The sequence below is a fragment of the Embiotoca jacksoni genome, unplaced genomic scaffold, assembly GCF_022577435.1.
Source record: "Embiotoca jacksoni isolate LCO1_2020_lvr unplaced genomic scaffold, fEmbJac1.0.p SCAF_14, whole genome shotgun sequence".
Classification (NCBI taxonomy): Eukaryota; Metazoa; Chordata; class Actinopteri; family Embiotocidae; genus Embiotoca; species Embiotoca jacksoni.
In genome coordinates, this window is record NW_027185274.1 from 10,111,104 (window position 1) to 10,135,132 (window position 24,029).

At 42.6% G+C, this 24,029-nt stretch overlaps 1 protein-coding gene and 1 non-coding gene across 3 annotated transcripts; both read left to right on the forward strand.

Moving 5' to 3' along the window:
• The first annotated feature begins 890 nt into the window (after positions 1–890).
• On the forward strand, positions 891–21,518 carry LOC138197229 (NADPH oxidase 4). Of its 2 annotated transcripts, XM_069147902.1 has the most exons (19): positions 891–1,009; positions 1,435–1,530; positions 5,417–5,527; positions 5,867–5,951; positions 7,256–7,353; positions 8,200–8,227; positions 8,574–8,646; positions 10,234–10,314; positions 10,957–11,116; positions 12,804–12,968; positions 13,189–13,251; positions 14,195–14,255; positions 15,257–15,338; positions 16,275–16,394; positions 16,498–16,606; positions 17,466–17,534; positions 19,260–19,360; positions 19,467–19,618; positions 20,790–21,518. In XM_069147902.1, exons 1-18 carry the CDS (start codon positions 953–955, stop codon positions 19,585–19,587), a joined length of 1,680 nt encoding a protein of 559 aa, XP_069004003.1. In that variant the 5' UTR covers positions 891–952; the 3' UTR covers positions 19,588–19,618; positions 20,790–21,518. The 2 variants fall into 2 exon arrangements, with proteins under 2 accessions (XP_069004003.1, XP_069004002.1); XM_069147901.1 differs by having other exon boundaries at positions 19,467–21,518.
• Positions 18,096–18,167, forward strand: trnad-guc (transfer RNA aspartic acid (anticodon GUC)). Its single transcript has one exon. It is a non-coding gene; the product is annotated as a tRNA-Asp (tRNA).
• Positions 21,519–24,029: the final 2,511 nt, after the last annotated feature.

A 24,029-nucleotide genomic window follows, 5' to 3' on the forward strand; every position in this document is an offset into this window, starting at 1 on the left:
AAATATCAGTTGATTTATCTCATATTTATAAGCCCTAATAGCATGTCATCTTATGTCAGCATTTTAAACAAGCATTGGCACTTAAACTTCTTTTAAATCGTTGATGCCACTCTCTAACAGGGCGCCCTGTTATATCAAACGATATTACACTCGAACTAATTACCTGATTAAATATTTTTTTTAATGCCTTATGAATAAAAAAAAAAAACAACTTCACTGTTAATAAGTCATTCATAACGTGTTTAGTCAGCATGTTTCTCGTCTAAATAAGATGTAAATCAATTTTGGTCCATTGCAGCTCGTTTCTAAAAATAATTTCACATCCAACACAGAATATGTTCCAAATTTTAATTAATTTTCAAAGCATTACGAATCCTTTATTATTAAGTTAAATTAATAATCTCTCTTTAAAGGATTGCCTTAATTATATCACGTGCTATCTCCTATTGAAGTGATACGTAATGAGTGTTTTTAAACACGCTTCACTGGGACTTGTCGGCCTGTGGCTCCCTCTAGTGGCAGTCAGCGGCGGTGTTTATTGTTCCCCTGTCTTGTTCTGCTGGTTATCTTTATTACGCGCGGTGTAATTTTGTATTATTGTTATGGGGGATGTTTGTTTGACTTATTATTTGGCTGCCGTACTACAGGAGGCTGAGCTGAAAGCTGAAAGATGCTGCAGTGTGTCAGAGTGAGCTGTGCCCTGCTCGGAGCTGTTGTTGGAGGAGGAGGAGGAGGAGGAGGAGGTGAGAAGTCAAAATGCACTCAGAGCAGAGAGGAGCAGCGTGACGGAAGCGCTGAGAGGACGGACAGCAGCAGACACCGGCCGGTCTGTGGACGCTGCACACACTCGCACAGCGCTTCTGACGGGACGGCGGGTCTCGGGGCTCTCGGCGGCACCGAGGCTTTTGCTGAAAAGTTCGTGGGCAGCTGCGGCGGGGTCCCTGAAGGCACCATGGTCGTGTCGGTGCGGAGCTGGGTCGCCAACGAAGGACCGAAGCACTTGGTGCTGGTGGGGAAACGTTTTGTGAGAACTTTTGAAGCTTTTCAGCTCCATTCATGTCGTCAAATGTGCATGGAGCCAGTTGTGTTATTTAGCTGTTAATGACCTGCTGCAAAGCGCTTATTATCTAAGCAACTTTTAAATTAGGTTCACGAAGTTCAGCAACAGCCTCCATCTTGAGGGAAAACCTAATTCATTGACAGTTAATCCATTTCTTACTGCTTAGTGATGACATGAATGTATTCTGTAAAATAAACTGCGCACATATAGCCTAGTACGACCATCAGAAACCCTGAAACTCAGTAGATTTCTATGCCTAATGATGTAGATGTAGTTTGAACTATGTACATCCTGTGCCTTTTGTGGATGATGTTTTGTGTGTGTGTGTGTGTGTGTGTGTGTGTGTGTGTGTGTGTGTGTGTGTGTGTGTGTAGATGCTTTGGCTGGGAGCAAACACCTGGCTGTTCCTCAATACCTTCCTGCTGTATTACACCGGGCAGCAGTACCACTACCTCTACAAGATGCTCGGGGTGAGACCTGATATATTTCTATCATTTTTCGGTTGCCTACTTCATGCACAGCTGAGCTCACAGGTGAAGGCACAGACCGAGCTGCGAACCAAGGTTGAATTATTATGGAGGGTGTAATGTGTGATCCAAATGTGAAGAAGGAGTTAGCTCTGCAAATAAAACTCACTGACTGGTGCTGTTTCAAAATGCAAAGTACAGAGTAAAAGGTGCTTTGATGAATAACCAGATTCAACATTCAAGATTCTGATCTGCGGATGTCAACTGTCTAAAACTCAGGGGAGCCATTAGGACCAGACTGTTGTCGATTTTTACGGCAGACATCTCGACATGTCAGGTAGTAGGAGAAGCAGAGGTGCAAGTTATTCATCACCGATGGCTGAATTCCATTTAGCTGCCTCAGTTTCAGGGTCCAGGTGTTCTTCACGCTGTCCGTCTGGGACACTTGAATAGAACCAAGCCATCGTTAATGACATAAGTAACACCTGTGATTAATAATAAATGTGATAAATTAAAACATTTGTTGTGGAAAAGACGTAAATGGGAGTCTGAATTCATTCATACAGTTACTGTATTCAACCACCAGCTTTTTAACCGAGTGTCTGAACTGAGTTTCTATGGATGCAAAAAAAACTAGAGTTTTCAAAAGTTTGTGGGTCACTATTGACAAAACTATTGAATGTCTCACACTGACAGTCGTGAGTAAACAAGGTAGACTCGCACCTTTTTTTATTTTTATTTTTTTACTTTGACTTGTTATGGACGCGCAGGTGAAACTAATCCCATTAATGATGACTCGGCTCCAACCAAATCACCGATCAGAATCCAGAGTGTGACTGTAAAAGCTTCTTCTCAGATCGCAGTTGTCGTGAGTGGTAGCAATCCATCCTCTGCAGTGACTATCGCTCATATCGAAGGCACCCGTTGATATCCACCAGATATGTCCCGGTTGCATCCTTGCGAAAAATGCTGCATGCCGAAATCGGTCATGTGATGCTTTCTGTACTGTTGGCGTCTGTACAGGGACTAAAATCTCTGATGTAGCAAAGGAGCAGGTTTTGGGTTGGATGACTGACTGTCCTGTCATATGCAGGTTTAATGAGACTGACCTTAAACTCTGACAGCATTTAGTCACTGTGTGTGTGTGTGTGTGTGTGTGTGTGTGTGTGCGCGCGCGTGCGAGTTTTCACCGGTTGACCTCCTTCGAGAACCGGCCAGCAGTGACACGAACAGCGACACGCACGCACGCACACACACACACACACTCACACTCACACTCACACACACTCACAGAATCAGGATTAGATGCTGACTCGTGTGGTGTAATTTCTGTCACAGGTTCTTGTTAGCGCGTCTGTGTTTCTTGATGCATGATTGTTCAAGTGAAAGTGTTCCTTGTCCTTCGGAGAAAATCGGAGAAATGCCTCTGACATTACTGTCCAGTCACCTGAGACTTTCTGAGCTCAGACTGTTGCTCTCCACCGCCTTTACACTCCTGAGTTCGTTTTTCTCAGTACAAACACAGCTTGGTGATAGCAGAGCGTGCCTGTGACTTGTCAGGGTAACACAATCACAGAAAGACCTTCACATATTGAGCTGCTTTTCTCATTCAACACCCAGATAACATAACTCGGCAGCCTCCTTTGGGGAGGATTCGCGTGCAAACACTCACTGCAGGGTTTGTTTTTATTGCAGAGATACAAATAAAAATATCAAACGGTGTATATGCAACATACCGAAAGCTGGTAAATGCAACCTGTTAAGAACAAATTACAGTAAATATAAAACCATGAAAAAAATGTGTGCTGTTAGAAATAAATGAAAATGTAAGCCGTAGCGGTGAGCAGCATGTGTGACTTATTGCTCTGCCTGTGCATTCGGAGGCAAAGGGGAGAGAGGGGCAAGTGTGGGCACGCCGCTGGTTCGACTGAATGCCTTGCCAGAGGGCTTAAGTTTATGTGTGTGTGAGTGCAAGACGGAGATCCATTTCAAAGCATTAATGCTGCTGAAGGGAATCTAGATTTAACTTCAAATAGCTTCTTATCTTATTCACCTGAAGTACTGTGTGTGCGTGTGTGTGTGTGTGTGTGTGTGTGTGTGTGTGTGTGTGTGTGTGTGTGTGTGTGTGTGTGTGAGAGAGAGAGAGAGAGAGAGAGTGTCTGTGTGTCTGTGTCTCTGTGTGTGTGTGTGTGTGTGTGGTGGGTGAATGGGGGCGATTGTTTGGGGATGTACAGAATGCAGGATATCAGATCTCCTGCTTGTGGTTTTGCCTTCAGCTGCTTTTCTTCGGGATGCTGTGTTGAGTGAATGTGTGGGGAGATTTTAAAGGTTAAGGCATCAGACGTTGTGAACCTCCACTCGCTATATGTAGATTTGAACTTTGGCCTGTTGTGTGTTACATTCTTGTATTGCAGCAGTTCCGTCAGTTGCACAGCAAATTGCAATCGCTCATGACTTTACGTTACAGTCCGTAAAGTCGTGAGCGAGTTGTCATTTTGCTTGTCTAATCTCTTCAAACTGATGCCTGACCAGTTGCTGACTAGTTCGCTCAGTGGTGCCTTAAGTAATCATATTTTTTCAGCTAACTTCAAGGAATTTGTTGTGTCTCTTGCAGCCATCATGAAGCCTCATCCAATATCTCCTCAAAGGCTGGACTTCAGCTTCACTCAACTCTTTCTCTCTCTCTCTCTCTCTCTCTCTCTCTCTCTCTCTCTCTCGCTCTCTCTCTCTCTCTCTCTTTGATGTACGCGTTCACACACCTTCATCCCTCACACTAGCCGTTTCAGTGTCTCCGGGTTAATCAGAACAGACAGCACCAGCAGTGCACACCCTGGCTGCCAAGAAAGTGTTTAAATGTGCTCAGTTTAGGAGACGCCAAAGATCTAGCGTTTCCGCATGAAAACGGCTTTGATTATCGAGCTGTAGCTTGAGATTTGTAAAACCAGATTACTGAAATCCCCTCCCTGCCCCCTCACCCCCTCCACCCGCTCCACCCCCCTTCTTTTCAGGTAAGCTGACCCCCTTTTCAAAAGTGTGTCACATGCTGTATCTGAGATGCAGTGCCTGAACCATAACCTCGCCAGTAATGAACAGATCAAGATCGGTTTGTGTTGGCCAGACAGTGGTGTGTCGTCACAGGTGTCTTTGACTGTAAACGCATCACCTATCAAAGCTTGCAGAGTTTTACGAGATAAAGTTACCGTTCCCTTAAAATTGTTTAACCTTTGTCATCATAGCAACAATAAACAAGGTTTTAAAAAAACGGCCCAACTTGTGGTTGAAATTGGGAAGCAAACATTGCTCTCTTGCACTCGGGTCTGCTGCTTTATCAAACCATCCATCCACCCAACCTGCCTCCTCCTAACGAGGAACAACTCGCAATATAAACGACTTCAGATTGTCGTTATTTATTCTACTTCTACAGGTCACTTCATTTAAACGTAACTGTGGGTCGTAATGAGCTGCTTTTGAGGAGGACAGTCTCTTAACCTCAGTCATTTTTGATGGAGTTTTTTTAAACTCTCTTTTAAACAGTTGTGGACCAAAAATTTCTGTGTCCTCGTCCCAACAAAACTAAATCAAATTGTTCTCATTGAAGACAAAACTTTAGCAGATTTGTGCCTCAAGGATAAATGGTGCTTACCTCTCCATAGCGAGAAAGACTAAGATGGTTTTAAATAACCCTGTGTGGTGGCGAAGTCATGCCTCAAGCTCTCAGCTGGCCAAATAATCCAAATCTGAATAGGAGCAGCTCAAAAGTGCGTATCTTAATCCTAATAATTTTACATCCGCTTAACCACACTCCATTTTGGCAGCCTGCCTAACAATATGTATGTATGTGTGTGTGTGTGTGTGTGTGTGTGTGTGTGTGTGTGTGTGTCTTTCCCAGCTGGGGTTGTGCATCAGCAGGGCGTCTGCATCTGTGCTGAACCTGAACTGCAGCTTGGTGCTGTTGCCCATGTGTCGCTCCTTGCTCACCTTTGTACGGGGAACACACGCGGTAAGAAAGACTGTAAGGGGGTGAAGTGAGGATATGGTGGGTGGGGTTGGTAGCAAGAACCGAGTGATCAACTTGTTGGGTTTTATCAGAGGCTTGTTCAAAAACAAAACCTGTAAAAAAAAAATGTCCTGTATATTGCAAAGAAGTGACTTTGAGACATTTTACTGGATTAACAGAGGAAAACCAAAAAAATATTAGAAAAGATAAAAAATGTTGATGAAGGCAGGGAAGAGGATACGTTTAAAGATAGCAATGTGTGTTTTGTTTCCCTTGAGTCCAAGCCACAAAAATAATCCCATTGTCTGTGTCACACACACACACACAAACACACTCGTGCAGGTATCAACCAGAAAGACACGCAGACTGCTGGACAAAAGCAAGACCTTTCATGTGGCATGCGGACTCGCCATCTGCATCTTCTCTGGTAAAAGCGGTCTCTTGTATCACCCCAGCTCACGTTCATTCATGTGTCACTGTGTGCGTCAGTCTGTGTGTGAAGAGCAGATAAGTGAATCCAGGCTGTCTCAGCAATCCAGCTGCCATGTTTTATTGTCACTTGTGGTTTGTGTTTTTGCTGTCTAGGTATGTGTGTACGTGTGTGTGTGTGTTCGTGTGTGTGTGTTCGTGTGTGTGTGTGTGTGTGTGTGTATGTGTGTGTGTTTGCATGCGTGTTGTTATTCCTCTCCCATGACATCATGGGAGCCTCGAGCAGCTATGCGTCCACCGGGTCTCTGGTTTACAGGCTTCTTCCTCTCATTCAGTCACGTCGGGAGTTTTTTTTTTCTGAGCATCTTGGCTTGATGTTTTTACAGTAACGTGCGAGTCTCACGAAAGACGATGAACTGCAAGCGAAGTCAGCGCTCGCCCCTTAAAACTGCACGCTGCGTGCTCTGAGCAGGCGAAAAGGCTTGCATGCAACAGTAATATTTCACAATGTTCACATCTTGGTTTTCCACGTTAGCTAATCAGCACCGAACACAAAGGGAGGAAAACTGGGACTGACGAATGCCAGTGGTTTTGTTTTCTGGATAGCACTGATATCTGCGCCAGATTTCATGGCAATCAAAAATGTCAAGCTTATCGTCAGAAGTAAGTGATTCGTTCACCATGATTCACCATAAATGTATAAAAAGAAAAGTTGTCGTGGAGATCATTTTTGTTTGAACGGACTGGCCAACATCACGTTGCAGAGAACCAACAGAACGACAGAAACGAAAGAGCCGCGAGAGCATCTGTTCTTCACTACTGCATCATCTGTGCGAACATCTCCTTTGGGCAAGGTTCTCGTGTTCTGAGACAACAAATGACTATGAAGACAGAGACAGCAGGGATGGGAGGGAGACGCAGACTGAGGGAAGAGGGGGGGGGGGAGGGGAGAGGCAGTGGGGGTGGGAAAGGATGTGGGTGAGAAAAAAGGGACCCTTGTGTCTCATGATTACGCCCTCTAATTCCATCAGCTGTTGAACGGCTGCGTGGTTAGCCCATGATGTCAGGCAGGAGTGTGCGTGTGTTTGTGTGTGCGCCAGCAAGTCAGGAGGATGTTTTGCTGACTTTTTTTTTTTTGTTGCTGAACAGACAAAGAAATGTTTGTACGAGTGTTCACTGGCAGTTCGTTTTGACCTTTCTAAATAAGTGCGCGTCTGTTTGAAGCGGAGGGGAGGTCCTGGACGCGGGCAGGTGTGTTTCAGTGTTGTGTAACGCCTCCTCTTCTCCTCTTCTCCTCTCTAGTTGTGCACGTTTCTGCCCACCTGGTGAACCTGGTCAACTTCAGCGTGAGCTACTCGGATGACTTTCCTGCTCTCAATTTGGCTCGCTACAGAGGAGAGGTGAGACACGCGCGCAACGCACATTTGTGCTGCGGTGCTCGCGAGGACCCCCGATCGACATGATGCCATTACTTGGGCCCTTAACCTAAACCGTGACAATGACATGGCGAAGCCCAAATCTTACCCCGAGGCTGGAGTATGCCTCGGACAAAAGGATGCTTGAAACATGTTGTCTGACCACATCTGAAGGGAGGAGTGTTTGTAGATGTTACAAACAACAACGTGCTGCCAGGAAGGAGTGAGATGAGCTGTGAAAGTGGTTTTGGTACACGCTGTGCTCTGGATAGTCTCCCCAAAGACATGGTGTTTTACTCAGCTGTTTGAAGATGTGGGGGGGGGGGGGGGGGGAGCAGCTCACCTCTGCACACCTGGCCCGTTGCTGCTTAAAGTGGGCACGTATCTCTGATTGGCCATTTCAGAAATGTACTAAGACTCTCCCCCTCCCCATTTGGAAGTTGCATAAAAGTTATATTATCTGACAAGCATCTAGTGTGACACATCCTTACTAAGCCCTTAAACCTCTAAGTATTAACTCTGAAGAAGTGAGGAAAATGTCCTCACTTTCAGTCCGGGTTGGTCAACGATGTGTCACTGAAACAACAGCCTGCAGGTTTTTTTTTATCTCGCCCAAAGACTCGGCCGCTGATTAGCTCAAGATGAAGGCAGAAACTTTGCACCGAGTTGAAATCGCTGCTAAAGTGATGTGTCGGAATGAAGCCTGCGACTGTTTTCTTACCAAAATAAATAGTTGCTGCCTCTGCACAGTCTACATCTCAATGGAGTCCTATCAAAATTAGAAGCAGAAGATTACACTCAATTCTGTCTTTTTTTCTGTCTCCTTTATAGGACCCAAAACTCATCATTTTGACAACAAGTAAGTTCTGCTCTCTCTATAGTGCATAATCCTAAGGTGTGTGTGTGTGTGTGTGTGTGTGTGTGTGTTGGGAGGGGTGTACTTGTCTAACAATGACGATGGTAAATGTCGTGCTGTGTTCCCCTTGATTATTTCTCTCTTTCTTTGTCTTTTAACATCTTCTTACCTTTAGATCTATTTACTACTTTAGCCATTTAAATAAGTCCTTATAAAAACAAAGCATTGCTTGTTTACTTGTTTCACATTATTTGGGAATGTAAACCATTTCATTCGGAAACTTGTGGCCTTGGATGTTAACGTACTCGTTGGCTTTGTCTCCGCTCTGTAATTGGCTGATTGTCTTCAGTCCCAGGAGTCACTGGCGCGCTGTTGGTTCTTGTCCTCTTCCTGATGTTCATGTCCTCCTCCTACTGCGTACGGTAGGCTAAACGAAACCTCCTTCATTGGAATCATCACAGTTTGTGTGTTTGTATCATGGCTGTATTAACAGAGCTGGATGCAGCTCGGTCCATCTCATCCACAGACGGTTGTTGTAAGAGACAGAACACTACAGACATGATTCATTTAAACCACAAAGTTATAAAACGTATAAAAAAAATAGTCTAGAAAAGCACTTTTACGTGATTTCAATGATCTGTGGGCATGTGATAGAAAACCATTCTGGCATTCAGACTGCATGAGCAAATTATATTGGAATAAAAAGGAACAATGTTCGAGCCTTGTTAGACAACTGACAACCAGTTCTCTTGATACAACCATGTTTTTGTGCTTCCATATTTGTGTCTCACCGTCAGTGTCTGTCTCTCTGTGTCATGTCTGTTCGCCTTTGTCCCTCTGTCTGAGACTATGACTGCGTGCGTGTGCGTGCGTGTGTGTTTGTGAGAGAGACATAATGGAGACCATAGGGAGACAGACATGCCTACAGAGGGCAAATCACAGCTCTGTCATTACCCAGGTCAATGGGGGTCACCCGCCATGCAATGTGTGTGAGACTTGTGTGTGTGTGTGTGTGTTCGCTGCTCTCTGGGCTTTCTTCAGTAATTGAACAGAGGATAAGAGGCTTTTCCAGACCACTTAAGGATTCAGATAAGAGTTTGGCTAAGTGGCTGCAGTGGTGGGATGATGGCTGCTGCACACCACTGCTGCACACAGCAGTCATCCACTGATATTAATGCAGCACAAGGTTTTTCAACTTTTGTTGTTGAATCTGCAGCACTGTTACTTTGAACACCAATTATTACAGGTTGTGTTTTGTTTTTTCAGTTAGCTGAAGTCAAACCCTTTATCGTAATTACTGTCTGTCCAAAACTGTGACGGAATGAAGAAAATATTGGAGCTCAATACCGAGGAAAGTAGAGGCTTCACTGCAAACATGAATCACAAAGGTGTTCATTTTGTCCTTGCCGGCTGTAAAACTTCGTATATTTGAGGATTTAGCTGCAAGTTCTGCAAAACAATTTTCAGATACACGTATTTCTTTGTTAAGTGCAACAACGGTGTATGAGAGAAAGCCCTTGTAATGTGAGAAGGCAGCACATGTGAGGGCAGTTTTAATTAACTTTACTTTAAAACTCTATTTGTTGTCTGAGATCTGTGGATTATGCGACAATATTGTATTTGATCTAAAAGTAATCATGCTGCTCAGTGTTAACCTTAACAATCACAAAAAAAACCAAAATGCTGCATTCAAAGAGGAGGAATCGCGTTTATTGTTTGCAGTGTTTATGGTGGGTTGTTGTATGTAATGCCCCCTTTTATATTGACCTCTGATGTCCTACTTACTCAGGCTTTGAGCTGGGAGTCTGTGCGTCTGGTCCTGAACAAACTCTGACCTTACATTCTTCTTTTGTTTTCTCTGCTCCTTTTTTGTCTCTCGTTCTTTACTTTCAACGTATCACATTTTTATTCCTCGTGTACATCTATTTTTGGTCATTATCTCTCTTTCAAAACATTCTTAGTCTGACTTAGAAGTAAGAGTTTCTTTGAGAATATTTTTTTTTTTTCAGGGTGTCCAACTATGAGATCTTCTGGTACACACACAACCTCTTCATTGTCTTCTACATCATCCTAATGGTGCACATGGTCGGGTAGGTACTGAAGCACTGAGGGCTTTTCTCTGCATGAATCATCGTGACTTCTTTGGAACTGCTGCTACAGTTTTCCTCCATCTCAACCCGAGAACAAGATTACAATTTAAAGTGTCTGCAGTTATTGGAGGCAAGGAGATGTCTTAAACTTTCTGCCGGGAGATTAAACCTCACCGACTAAAGCATGATGTTTATCTGAGTACAACCCCCACCATCGATCATGCAATCTCTTGTGCACACATTTTTACTTTAAGAAACAATGGACGTCTTTCAAAAAATGTTGAGATATGAAGGTATTTAGTGTAAAATGTTATGACGCTCGCTCAACAGAAAACTTCATCTCCTTTTCTGGCAAACTTTTTCAGGCAAAGTCAGGATGTGTGAGATCTTACCATCACTTACCAACATACCATCACTGTCAATCAGTCAAGTGTAGCTTCTGCTTATTCTTGCCTGTTCTGCTGCTGCACTGCTTGGTTGTTTGATGTTCACTGTTGTACTTCTCGACCTATTCAGTCTGTTTGTACGCACATAGTTGGACGAGTCCTCGTAGTCTTTTTCTGTAACCATATCTCAGCCTTTACGAAAGATACTCTGAAACGATCAAACTAACATCACCTTGCTTCTTGCCGTTTTCATCAGCGGAGCTCTGAAGTATCAGACCAACCTCGCGGCCCACCCACCCGGCTGCCTTGGAGCCAATCAGACCAGCACAGAGCAGCAGGGCGAGGATCTGGACCAGGGCAAAGATGAGGAGAGCAGATGCAGAGAGAATGCTCACTTCCAGCCACACTACCCGCAGGTCTGAATTTGTGTGTGTGTGTGTGTGTGTGTGTGTGTGTGTGTGTGTGTGTGTGTGTGTGTGTGTGTGTGTGTGTGTGGCCAAGGCACATCTATCATGTGTATATTTGCACTTATTTGTGTTTGTGTGTGTATATGTGTGTGTGTTTGGTTGAAGTAAATGTGCTTTTGTCTGTTATGTTTATGCGTGTGCCTTTAGGGCGAGTGCCGCACACGTGTGCTGGGTATTTGAGAAGTGTTGGAGGGAGTTGGTCGCGTTTATTAGAGGTATAGTGCTCTAGGGAGGGGCTGGCCTCCTCTTTCTACATCAAGGCCTGTGTGTGTGTGTTTGTGTGTGTTTCTTCCTGCGTTTGTGATTATGTGTTTGCACATGGTCGTTAGGCAACAAGCTGGTTCCATAAAATCCCCCTTAAACCCGATTGTGCTCCCCAGGCTTTACTGAAGCTGTGAGCAATTAGTTTGTTACAGGTAACTGCTAACAGAGACACGCTCACCACACACTGCGATATCTATAGATTTATCAGGTATTCTCATCAACATGCTGTCTTTTGCTCGATTTGATTCAGGGCCCCCTTGTGTTATTGTAATGAGGAACAAATTAGAAAGCCTTGAGAGACAATAACTGATACAGATACAGAATTGTAAAGCTTCCTATATTAATGCCTTTTGCTCCCACCGGCCTGAATACAGTCAGAGTGAAAATTCTGTTGTACATTGGTTCTGATTATGCATTGTTTGAATGCAAAGTCTCAAGTCTCAATTAAGATGATGTAAACTATTAAAATATACCAATACCATGACAACAATAGCAGCAGCAATAGTCCCTTACTTGCTAATAACAGTGCAGACTCAGCAAAATGATACTTGCTTATGTCCTACCCAGCTAATTAAATAAGAACTTACTATTTTTTATGAGCAAGTCGCTATAGAGATATGCATCATATTATAGTCAATAAATAATAATAATATTTTAGGCTGAATTTCCATTTATTTTCTCTAGTGTGTCCAGCTTGGAATAATGTGCAAACCCTCACAAATCTGAACGAATGAAGGCAAATAGGCAGAAGCAGAGATGCTGAAATATTTTAGTAACGTGACCTACGAGCTCGGCATTAGTGGCCTTCAGCTGCTCTGTACAGGACACCAAACAAACCCTCTTTACTCGATCAGATAAGATCAGTGGAGGATGGAAGCAGAAATTATACTTCTGATGAGGTACATGAAAACTTCACTGTAGGTCTGTAAAGAAGAAGCTATTTGTGCCTTAACAGTATGTTGTGCAGCCCTGGACATCAAACGAGCCGTGGGCTTGGTCCGACTTTTGTGTTGTACTTTATAATGTTAACTTCATGCCCAAAATCTGTCCATACAGTCTATTAGACATACAGTACCTGCTTCATGCGTCTGAACGACACAGTAGCATGTTCGTATATTCGCTGCCTTAAAGGAAAACTATAATTTATGACAACCTGGGTTTTATTATTGCTGCTCTGGTCATCGGTTTATTGGTAATTATGACATCGTAGTTTCACCAACGTATTTGCTGCGGTCTCTGACAATTGGCCCAACAGGGCAACAAACATGGCATCAAACTGTCTTTTTTTTTAAACTGCTTCCATTTCCTGTGTTTAAAGTGTGGTTTGTGCTGCTCTGTGTCTGTGTGTGTGTGTGTGTGTGTGTTTGCGTAGACGTGGCTTTGGGTGTCCGGTCCTCTGTGTCTTTACTGTTTGGAGCGTTTCTACCGCTACATCCGGAGCAGTGACCCCGTTACCATAGTGACAGTCATCAAGCATCCTTGTGACGTGATCGAGTTGCGCATGCTGAAGAAGAACTTCAAAGCTCGACCTGGACAGGTGAGAGGACCTGTCTCTGTCGCTGATCATTTTGTTATAGATTTATGTATATGATGTCCCACCGCTGTAACTAACTGTTGTGTGATGAGTTTTTTTCTTTAATGCCTCCTCCCTCCTTTCTCTCCACATGCCCCCTCTCTAATCCTCCATTTCCCCCCCCCCTCGCCCTGTCATCCTGCCGTCTCTCCATCGCTTCCTCCTGTCCTTCTCTTTGTCTCAGTTTATTGTTCTTAACTGTCCAGGTGTCTCTTCATTTGAGAACCATCCCTTCACGCTAACAACGGTAAGACTCTATGTAACTCTGTAACTTGCTCTGATGCATTCCTCACACATGACACAATGCGCACGCACGCACACACACACACACACACACACACACACACACACACACACACACACACACACACACACACACACACACACACACACACACACACACGTGTTTTTACAGGTACTTGAACTTTCTTTCTCCTGGCTAAGAGTGTGCGGTGCTGTCTCTCGCCACACACCACCCTCTCTGCTGGGTTGTCCAGGAATATTATGTTTCACATTGTTTATTGATGTTTTCAGATTTAGTTCAGGTTGCATGAGACAAAAGCTGAGGATTAAGAAATAACTTTCTGCTTACACAGCATACAGGGACGGACTCACACTCATTCACACACACACACACACACACACACACACACACACACACACACACACACACACACACACACACACACACACACACACACACACACACACTCACTCACTCACTCACTCACACAGAGAGACACAATTACAGTGTGCATGCCGATGCCTGGTGTGTTATGGAGCTTTGAGGAGGAGGGCAGAGAATCACACTGACAGAGAGCAGACAGACCCCTGAGGCTAGTAACGCTGTCTGCCAACAGGAAGGGTGTGTGTGTGTGTGTGTGTGTGTGTGTGTGTGTGTGTGTGTGTGTGTGTGTGTGTGTGTGTGTGTGTGTGTGTGTGTGCACTTAAATTTAATGAAGAGTTGTAGCTATGTACTGTACATGTGCTCTGGTTTGTGTGCATGCCTGTTTCTCATGTGTCACGTGTGTGTGTGTGTGTGTGTGTGTGTGTGTGTGTGTGTGTGTGTGTGTGTGTGTGTGTGTGTGTGTGTGTGTTTCATTGTGCTTTCCAACAATTGACAGTGTGTGTGCGTGCTTGTGTGTGTGTGTTTCATTATGACTAACTGTCTGCTCTTTAACTCCTCACAGTGTCCCACTGAGAACAAGGGAACTTTTGGCATCCATCTGCGAGTCGTGGGAGACTGGACCGGTGGGTTCACACACACACACACACACACACACACACACACACACACACACACACACACACACACACACACACACACACACACAAAGGCATGCATGTGTAGATACGCACAGCAAAACTGGAGACACACACAGTTTTTCTGCTCCTTATCACAGTCGACAGGATGGAAGTTATTTAGTTTTATCCTCTTCTTCATTCTCACTTCTCTCTGGGGAGGATGTATTCCTGTAAAACGGAATTTAATGTGTCTCTCTGTCACTCTTTGTGTAAGTTTCCCTCCTTGTGTGTGTGTGTGTGTGTGTGTGTGTGTGTGTGTGTGTGTGTGTGTGTGTGTGTGTGTGTGTGTGTGTGTGTGTTTGTGTCTTTACCTTCAGGCCAGCGTTGTTCCCACAGGTTTTTTGTCTGGCTATAAAACTGAATTAGCCACAAGTCAACACATATTATATTATTATTATATTATATTATTATACTTTTATTTTGTTTCTGTTTTTGACTTTCAAAATTGTATCTGTTAAAGGTGCTAACAGTTGCACATACATTAGACTGTTAGAGATGTGGGTTGGTTTGCAGCTGGCTCAAAAGGAGCTTTCTTTCTAGAAGAAGCTGAGGCCTTTGGGAGCCTGTAACAAATGCAAGAAGTTGTGCGCTCGTTTCCATTTGATACTGTACACACACACACACACACACACACACACACACACACACACACACACACACACACACACTTGCAGAACACAGGAAGGGAAGTCGGTTTGTTTGTATTGGCGGCCGCTTCATCTACCATAATGACATGTTGAAAGGAAATGGACATGAATGTATTCTATCTATCATATCCATGTATGGTAATGGTATTTGTACACAAATTATATTTGCATTATTTATAACTCTCCTCTCCTCTCCTCTCCTCTCCTCTCCTCTCCTCTCCTCTCCTCTCCTCTCCTCTCCTCTCCTCTCCTCTCCCCTCCCCTCCCTTCCCCTCCCCTCCCCTCCCCTCCCCTCCTCAGAGCGGTTCACACAGCTGTTACTTCCTCAGCCAAGGAAACACTTGGAGATCCTTCCCGTGATCCAACAGAGAGGAAACCCCAAGTACATACTGTGTGTGTGTGTGTCTGTGGTTGTGTGAGTGACATGGCTGACATGATTTCTCATGAAGGCTGAGGGGTCAGAGGTTTCGACCTCTGACCTTTGACTCTGTGCTCTTCCTGCTCTGTGTTTGAGAGAGCGACACGCAGAGATAGAGAGTTGGATGTGCGCTCTGAGGGAACCACAGTTTGTTTTGTGACAGTAAACAAAGCTAAACAAACTATCAATCCCCTTCTTCCTGTTAACTGAGATGCACCACACTGCCAGGATATATATTATTCTACAGTTAACTGTCTCAGAATGCTTCAGTCTGATTTCCAAGGAAGAAGACATTTTGGGAAATGTGCTGTATTCATGATATTGATACAGACATCAGCTCAAATATCTTTAGTCTAGCTTCGTATAAAACACTGCTAGGTTTTTGGCCATGAATATTAAAGTTCTCTGAAGTGTTACAGAGCTCAGTGTTTGTGATTCTGTGGCAGTGAAGCTGTGATGGGTGTTAAAGCTGCTGCAAGATTATGAACCTTTGTCTCAGATCATTTTTGAGTTGCCCGTATACTATTGGCTGAGAATACTATCTTATGGTTGGTAATTTTGTATTAGTGTGTGTGTGTGTGTGTGTGTGTGTGTGTGTGTGTGTGTGTGTGTGTGTGTGTGTGTGTGTGTTTTTGATGAAACAAGTGTTTGAGCAGCTGTTGTGGGGATGACGGGTCTGTGTGTTTGGGGGATTGCTGTCTGTCAGTTCTCACACACACACACACACACACACACACACACACACACACACACACACACACACTGTGAGTTTTCAAATGCAGGATGTTTATCTGCTTTATGTGCATTTGACCCAACAGGAGAAATATAATTATACGTGTATATTTGTGTAGTTTCTCAGCCAACTATTTTTTTGTGATTTTGTCCACATTGTATGTTCAGACTTTACGTTGACGGCCCATTCGGAAGTCCATCAGAGGAAGTGTTTAACTACGACGTCAGCCTTTGTGTCGCCGGGGGAATCGGTGTCACGCCGTTTGCCTGTGTGCTGCATGCTCTGCTGTGAGTTAAAAGTATAAATATCATATATGGACAAATTGTGAACAATTTGAGCATGTACTTATGTGGTTCTTTCTTTCTTTCTTCCTTACTGCTCGACACTCAGTGACGGCTGGACGGGTTTCAGGTTGCAGAGGTTGTATTTTGTGTGGGTCTGCAGGGAGCTCCAGTCCTTCTACTGGTTTGCAGAGCTGCTGTGTGCTCTGCATCGTAAGGTCAGGACAAAGTCTGGATGTTATTGCCTTCATGATAAAATTAGTTTGGTAATTGTTTGAGTTGCATCCAGTGTTTTTGATTGCTTGAATGTCAGCATGAGGTCAGAAGACTTACTTTGCAGTATTTAACATTTTGACCAAATCAAATCTGCATTTTAGCCAAATAACTGCCCCTTACAATATCTGTGCTAGTTTCTTTTTCCTGTTTCCAGTAAACTGGCTTAACTTCTATTACTTTCTGTGTCTGCCCTCAGTCAGGTTAGAGGAAGTTTTCTGGGTAGAGAGAGGTCAAAGGTTAAAAGCGTAAAAGACCACAGGGGAGCAGGGGAGCATTTACTGTGTAACCTGTGTCTTTAAAACCTGATCAAAGTAAGAGAGAGTTTGAGGAGAAATATCATTTGGTTTTGGCATCAACTTTACTGTGTATGATTTGTGTGTGCATGTGCACTGTTTAATTAAGAGTTGTAGCTATGTACTGTACATGTGCTCTGGATTGTGTGTTTGTGTGCATACCTGTTTCTCATGTGTTCGCTGTATGGGTACTTGTGTGTGTGTGTGTGTGTGTGTGTGTGTGTGTGTGTGTGTGTGTGTTCGTGTTCGCGCGCGTGTGTATTGACATAGTCAGCAGAAGTTAGGTTGAACAATTACATTTTTTTTACAATGTTACAAGTGTAAAGAAAAACTTGTCAGGTTCGTTGGATTTATCGCCATCTTGTGGCTGTTTGCAGTTTTACCTCTGCCGTGTCCCAGAAACCTCAGAAATAAATCTTGCATTGTATCCTAAATATTACTTTTGTGATTTAGACCAAACACATCTCATCACCACTAAGCACTGTCCATGTTTGTGTTTGCCATTTAGCTTTGGCAGGAAAACAGACCGGACTACTTTAATCTTCAACTGTATGTCAGTCAGACAGATAGCCTGCAGGTAGGTATCACACACACACACACACACACACACACACACACACACACACACACACACAATGTACTTTTATGTTACTCTTTTAATTTCATTGTATTTCTTTCACCCTCCCTTATCTCTTCATTGAGCCATTGTTTGTCAGGCTTTAAAGACATTTCCCAGCAGAGGGCACTGCATCACAGCGAGAAAGAGAAGCTGCAGTACACTTTACTCCAGCTTTGAATCCTTTGCCTGTTGCTGTCGGTTCTGTCTCTAAAACCTACAGCATTTATTGTGCATTTACACTACAAAGAAAACATGTATATTGCTGATAGAAATACTTACATTGCTCTGGTTAAAAAAAAAAAAAAAAAAAAAAAAAAAAAAAGCGTACAAATACAGATAAGACAGTGTCACAATATCGATTTTATTGATCAAACTGTAAATATCTGTTGGAATTTCTGCCGGTTCCGATATAAAATGTCAGACGTACACGTGGAACCGTTTGAAAGTCAACCTATGAGTGAGTTCCTATTGTGTGCCTGAGTCACTATTTCTTCGGTCATGTAATCTGTGTATAATATCTCCTCGTTAGTATAGTGGTCAGTATCCCCGCCTGTCACGCGGGAGACCGGGGTTCAATTCCCCGACGGGGAGAGGATAATCTGTTTTGTCCTGGTTTAAGCAAGTTAAACAGGAAGAACTACACTTTTCAAAGCCGTTTCCTCGTTCGGAAGATTTATGACGACCCGTGAAACCACGTCTGTCCTAAATCACACAGCTGTGGCAGCTGAAGTACTTGTGAACAATGGTTAGCGCTTTAAGCAACAGGCCAGCATTACTGATCTTGGTTTGTGAGACAGGCTCAGGTAAAGACATTGAATCAGATAACATTATTGGTTGCTGCCTTGCACCCTGTTGACAGAAAGCTCTTGACCTGTATGTGTCAGGGTAGATAACCTCCCTCGACGTCAAAGTCGCTCGGGGAAAAGGAACTGACGCAACACTTGTGACAACATGAAGCCCTGTCTGACCTGTGTCTCACTCGTATGTCCTGTGTAAACGGCTTCACACTGCGTTATACGGAAGCAGGTTTCAGGCCTCTAATGCAACACAAATGGAAACCTCAGGTTTAAAGCCTCCAGTGTCACTTCTTTTTTTGTTTCTTAAGACTTCAGACTTCAGAAACACAATATTGTTATTCTTGTTATTTTTTAAAAATAAATTTCTCTTATTGGCTTCACTGTGGAGAAGCTCAGCTAAATTACATTGTTTTGGTTTCTTTGGATCTGGATAAACTTAATTTTTAACTGTGACAAGCTTCAACAAATCAGTGGGTCTCTTGGCTGATGCACAAACAAGCTCATTATTTTTACTTACCCCCACCTCATCAATCTCTGAATTAGTTTTGCTGATAACAGGCCACAGTCATTTGCACTACAGATAACATGTAATGGTCGTTAAACGAGAGAGCACAGGCTGCGACAGTACGCAGGTTAACAGGAGAAAGCAAACTGACTTGGAAGCAGAGGAAGAGGGAGAACCTGTTGTCATGACAGACTTTAGCCTAATCTCATAAAACAAATAGATATAAATATATATCACTGCTGGGTGATGAGCAAAAGAGACGTGAAATGTGTCTCGTACACTGGCAATATGTTTTTTTCCTAACAGCATCAATGTGTTTCCTGTTGTTGTGGTAATATGATCACCTTTAAAACTTGTGTACACTTTTTGTTTTGCTGTCAGAGCATGTCTGAGGAGAAGTACCGTCTCCTCACATCGAGGCTGCTGATTGGTCGACCCAGGTGGAAGTTGCTTTTTGACGAGATTGGAAAGACCAATAAACAGTGAGTAGAGGTGGAGTGTACAGGGAATATTTATTAAGTGCTGTAAAAGGTAGTTATTGCTTACGTCCCACAATGTCTCTCTTTCTCTCACTTTCTGTGGTTTCAGCAAGCGAGTCGGTGTTTTCTGTTGTGGACCAAAGGGCATCTCCAGGACTCTCCACAGACTGTGTAACTCAGCCCGACCGTCTGGTACAACCTTTGAATTCAACAAGGAGTCATTCAGCTGATTGAACATCGTCGCCGGTTCTACACTTTGAGGTCAGCCGGAGTGAAACACAACTACTTTGGGATGGATGGATTTTCCTTCATTTTGGGACAAATTGAAGTAAATTTCTTGATATATTTGGACAATTTTGATGACTTGAAATTTTGTACATATCTATGAGTCCATCAGATTCCATTTGACATCGATGAAACTGGCCAAAAACAACTCGTACTCACAGACTAAATTTTGCTTTCATATTTGTCCTCGTCCGTGGTCCCAAAGGGCCCGGCACGATGAGGCTTAACGTGCTGCATGAGGCCTGTTCCTCCCTACAGATCAGCCTGACTTCCAGCTAAGGGTTTTAAAAGCTTCAGCATCTGATCCAATCAACATGAGAGAAAAACTGAAGAAACCAGCTCCCTGCTCGAGGTCATCACTCATGATGTTTTTTCTGGGTTGCTCTTTTGTCTTTTCCCTGACGCACCCCTCTGTGGAGTACATTTTTTTTCTCCAACTGGAGTCTAATCTGAGAAAAAGGTCGGCCTCAACCAGCGATTCCTTGACCATAAACACAACAAGATGATATTACCCGAGAAGGAATTCACCTTCTAAGTAGACCGGCGCTGACACATCACTCAGGGATGAGACCAACTGTTTTCTATACTAACATTTAAGAAACAGTGGACTGAATAGGCAGAGAGTTGGAGCCACATGGGCAGCTGTGGTAACCAAGTGCCTGTTTAGTATAAGCCAAATGACAGCCAAACTTTATTTAACCTTTACTTGACTCCAAACTGGCAGCCAACAAGCTCCAACGACCAAAAACTTTAGGTTTATACAGCCAAGCCTCCACCCAGTACCACCTCAGGATTAAATTCACCATAAATGTGTATCTTCTACTGCACAGGGCATTAAAGATGAAATGCCGTGGCATTATTACTGTGATAAAACGTAAAACTATATCTCCCATACTCTTGGTCTTAGCCATATGAATGCAGTCCCAACCACTCTGGAACTGTTGTCAATGAATAATTAAATGATGGTTTATTTATTTTAATTAAAATCCCAATTAATTTCTCTATCTCATCCAGTTGAATTGACCAATTTATCTTAGACTGTTAGATTTTGAAAGACTGATAAGAAAGGTAAAAAAAAACAACAACTAGCTGGCAGAGCGGGATGAGACTTTAACATTCTGCAAATTTGTTGGTGTTTGGTTTATAGAGTTTCCCACTCATCGAAGTAGGATTTGCAGACCGTGTGAAGGGAAGTGTCGCTTCAGAGTCCCACCTCAGAGATCAAAACGTCGCGTTTGATGAAGGTGGGAGACAGAGCTACGTATCTAAATCACTTATCAGAAATAAAGGCAGTTTACCTTAAAAACACAAAAGTAGTTAAACCAAATTGGATGGACCACCGACTCTTGATGCAGTCTTTGCTTTCATTTTGTTTTTTGTCTTCAGCTTGAACAAAGATCTGTCAAACCTACACCACATCTAAGCCAGTATTTTAGTTAGTTGTTTTTTCAATTTATTTATATTGTTTAAAGTTATTATACAGAATTTTGAACTTCTGCAGGGCATCAGCAATTTGTCCACAAAGCCAGTGTTGATATTTTTATATATCTCCACAGTAAAGTTACTGATAAAAAAAATTGGTACAATACAGTTTAGAATGATAAATGTGTAAACTTGATGCTACATTTTTAGTAGTTGATGTTGTTTTCGAGTCAGCTGTTATTTAAACTAAATTGCCACGAAAGGGTGACAGCAGGTTCCTGAAAGTAATGAAATTTTGATTCTGTATTTCTGATTTTGCATCTAAAACAACCATTTTCTTTATTGTTTGAAATTTATGAAACGCATCATGTAAATCTTAAATCGTATGTCTATTATGAGGATTGTCTTTTTTAAGAACAAAGCAAAATCTGGAATAAAAGAGAGTTTCTATTTATTATATTTTGATTGAATTTACTGCTTGATTTTAATTCTTGGGCTATTTATGTCATTATTACAAATATAAAACTCATAATCACAAGTATATGTGTGTGAAACAATGTTATTTTGTCAAATGACATTATCTGCATTTACATGCACACTTTTTTAATTCTGATTACAATTTTGGGACAATTGCATACATGGGATGTACTGCAGGCTAATCTAAAATAGTCTGGTGTTTACCTGCACCGACACACTTAATAGAGACACCTGTGTGACATGCACCAAAGTCATGAATACGTCACATGTTTAATCTTGTTTTTTTTCTTTCCCACCCTCATTCCATGAAGTCTGTTCTGCCTCTGATTGGCTCTGATACTAATATTCGGACAATTTCCCCCTCTGCACTTCAGTTTTGGTGTGGAATGATAGACAGAAAAGAATAATATTTGTTTTTTTTGTGAGGTAACACGGTTACCTTTCACCACCAATTTGTGGTTCATACTCTAGTACTCAAGTGAATGTTACTGCCAAATTTTTAAGAAATTCCCTGAAGGCGTTCTTCAGATATTGCATTCAGAAGAATAGGACTGATGGATAGGACCGATGTGAGGTCATAGTGACCTTGACCTCTGACCTTTGATTAACAAAATCTACTCAGTTCATCCTTGAGTCCATGTGAGCTTTTGAACCAAATTTGAGGAAAACCCGTTGTGTCTTTCCTAAGATAACTCGTTCATAAGAATGGGAAAGATGTGAGGTCACAGTGACCATGACCTCTGACCTTTGGCCACCAAACTTTGTTGAAGCCAAGTAAAAAATAAAATTGCCAAATTTGAAGACATTCCCTCTAGATGTTTCCCAGATATCGTGCTCACAAGCATTGGATGATGTGAGGTGAAAGTGAACCTTGACCTTTGAACCCCAAAATCAAATCTGTTCAAAGGGAAATGTTTGTGCCAGAATAAAAAAATTTCAAGGCGTTCCTGAGACATTGCGTTCACAAGAAAGGGGCGGGTGGATAAGGACAGACGTGATGTCATAATGACCTTGACCTCTGATCTTTACCAACATCTATACACGTCATCTTTGGATCCAAGTAACATTTGTGCTAAATTCGAAGACGGTCCCTCAAAGCGTTCTTGAAGTATCGCGTTCACGAGTATGGGTTTAATGTGTGGTGACAGTGACCTTCGACCTTTAACCACCAAAAAAAAACGTTTATGGTTGGTACCAACTGAATGGCCAGCCAAGTTTTAAGCAACGGACGGTGTGACGGACGGGTCGACAACCCGAAAAAAATAACGCCTCGGGCTATCACCGGCACGGAGGCATAAACATGCATCACTTTCTGTTGGTGTAGAAGATACATCTGTTTAGTTAACATTCACTCCCGCATAACAACATCAAAATCACAGAGAAACGTTGGATCAAGTCGGATTTTAATGCACCATGTACATATTCATGATTCCTCATTGTTGTCGAGACACCACCGACGTTTTTTTTTTTTTTTTTTTTATCTGGTAAGCGATCACGTGTATTTTAGCACACTTGCGCTTTAGCATCAGTGCTAACACACAAGTGAGTGGGGATGTAGATTAGGATGGTCATCTTTGGCCGTTGTAGCCGTTGAATTAACAACAGAGGAGTACACCGTTTATATTAATAGTTTTACAGAGTTGCTCGCTCAGAGGACTCCTGATGTTGAAATTGCATCTAGAGAAATCAGTTTGTGTCTGACTTTCTCTTGTAAGTGTGAAACTATTTCCTCGGGTGAGAAGATCATTCCTGAAACATGTTTATTTTTTTTCTTTGCTGATGTTTTAACTTTAATTAGTATGAGGAAGCAAATAATGTGACTTTAAACGTCCTTTAACAACCTTTGCAGTTATGAACAACTTCACTTTCTTCAAATTGTCCTTGTCAGTCAGCAGTCAGTTCAGTTGAGTGCTATTTAGCAGCACGCCTACTTACGTGATGTAAACAGTATGTAAACAGTTTTACACTTAAATAAAGTATAACGGTAAACATTATACAAAATGCAGCCCCATTCAGTGTCACTGAGGAAAGTTGCCAAAGAAGAAATAAGATCAAATTCTTTGCTGATCCCAACACCGTTTATGTCATTGACTGCTGAGCAGTAAGACGTTAAGCCCTCCAAGGTGAAGTCTTTAATCTGACACAGTTTAGATACCCACAAGAAAATACTCAGTGTGGTGCACAAATCTTTATGTTTTCATATGAACACTGGTTTGTGTTGCAGTGTGACAATGATCATATTGTCTCTGAAAGTCTGCCTGGATATTTCCTATGTATTATGTATCTACTAAAAGTATAAATATTAGGGATATCTTCCTGATCTTGGGACCCTGCCCTTTGCCTATAATGTTTGTTTAAATGGTCTCAAACCTTAAAGTATCCGTTCACTAAAATCACCCAAAAAGATTTCCCATTTAGTGATAAATAGCCATGTAACTAAGCAACATTTTCTTTGCAGACATAACTAAAAAAAAAAAAATCGACCAAC

Bases quoted from the DNA above. Each gene is read 5' to 3' on its own strand.
- LOC138197229 (XM_069147901.1), top strand. From the start codon at position 953: ATGGTCGTGTCGGTGCGGAGCTGGGTCGCCAACGAAGGACCGAAGCAC. The intron at 11,117-12,803 runs GTCTGAATTTGT...GTGTTTGCGTAG, and splicing joins TCCAGCCACACTACCCGCAG to ACGTGGCTTTGGGTGTCCGG. The intron at 17,535-19,259 runs GTAGGTATCACA...TTTTGCTGTCAG, and splicing joins GTCAGACAGATAGCCTGCAG to AGCATGTCTGAGGAGAAGTA.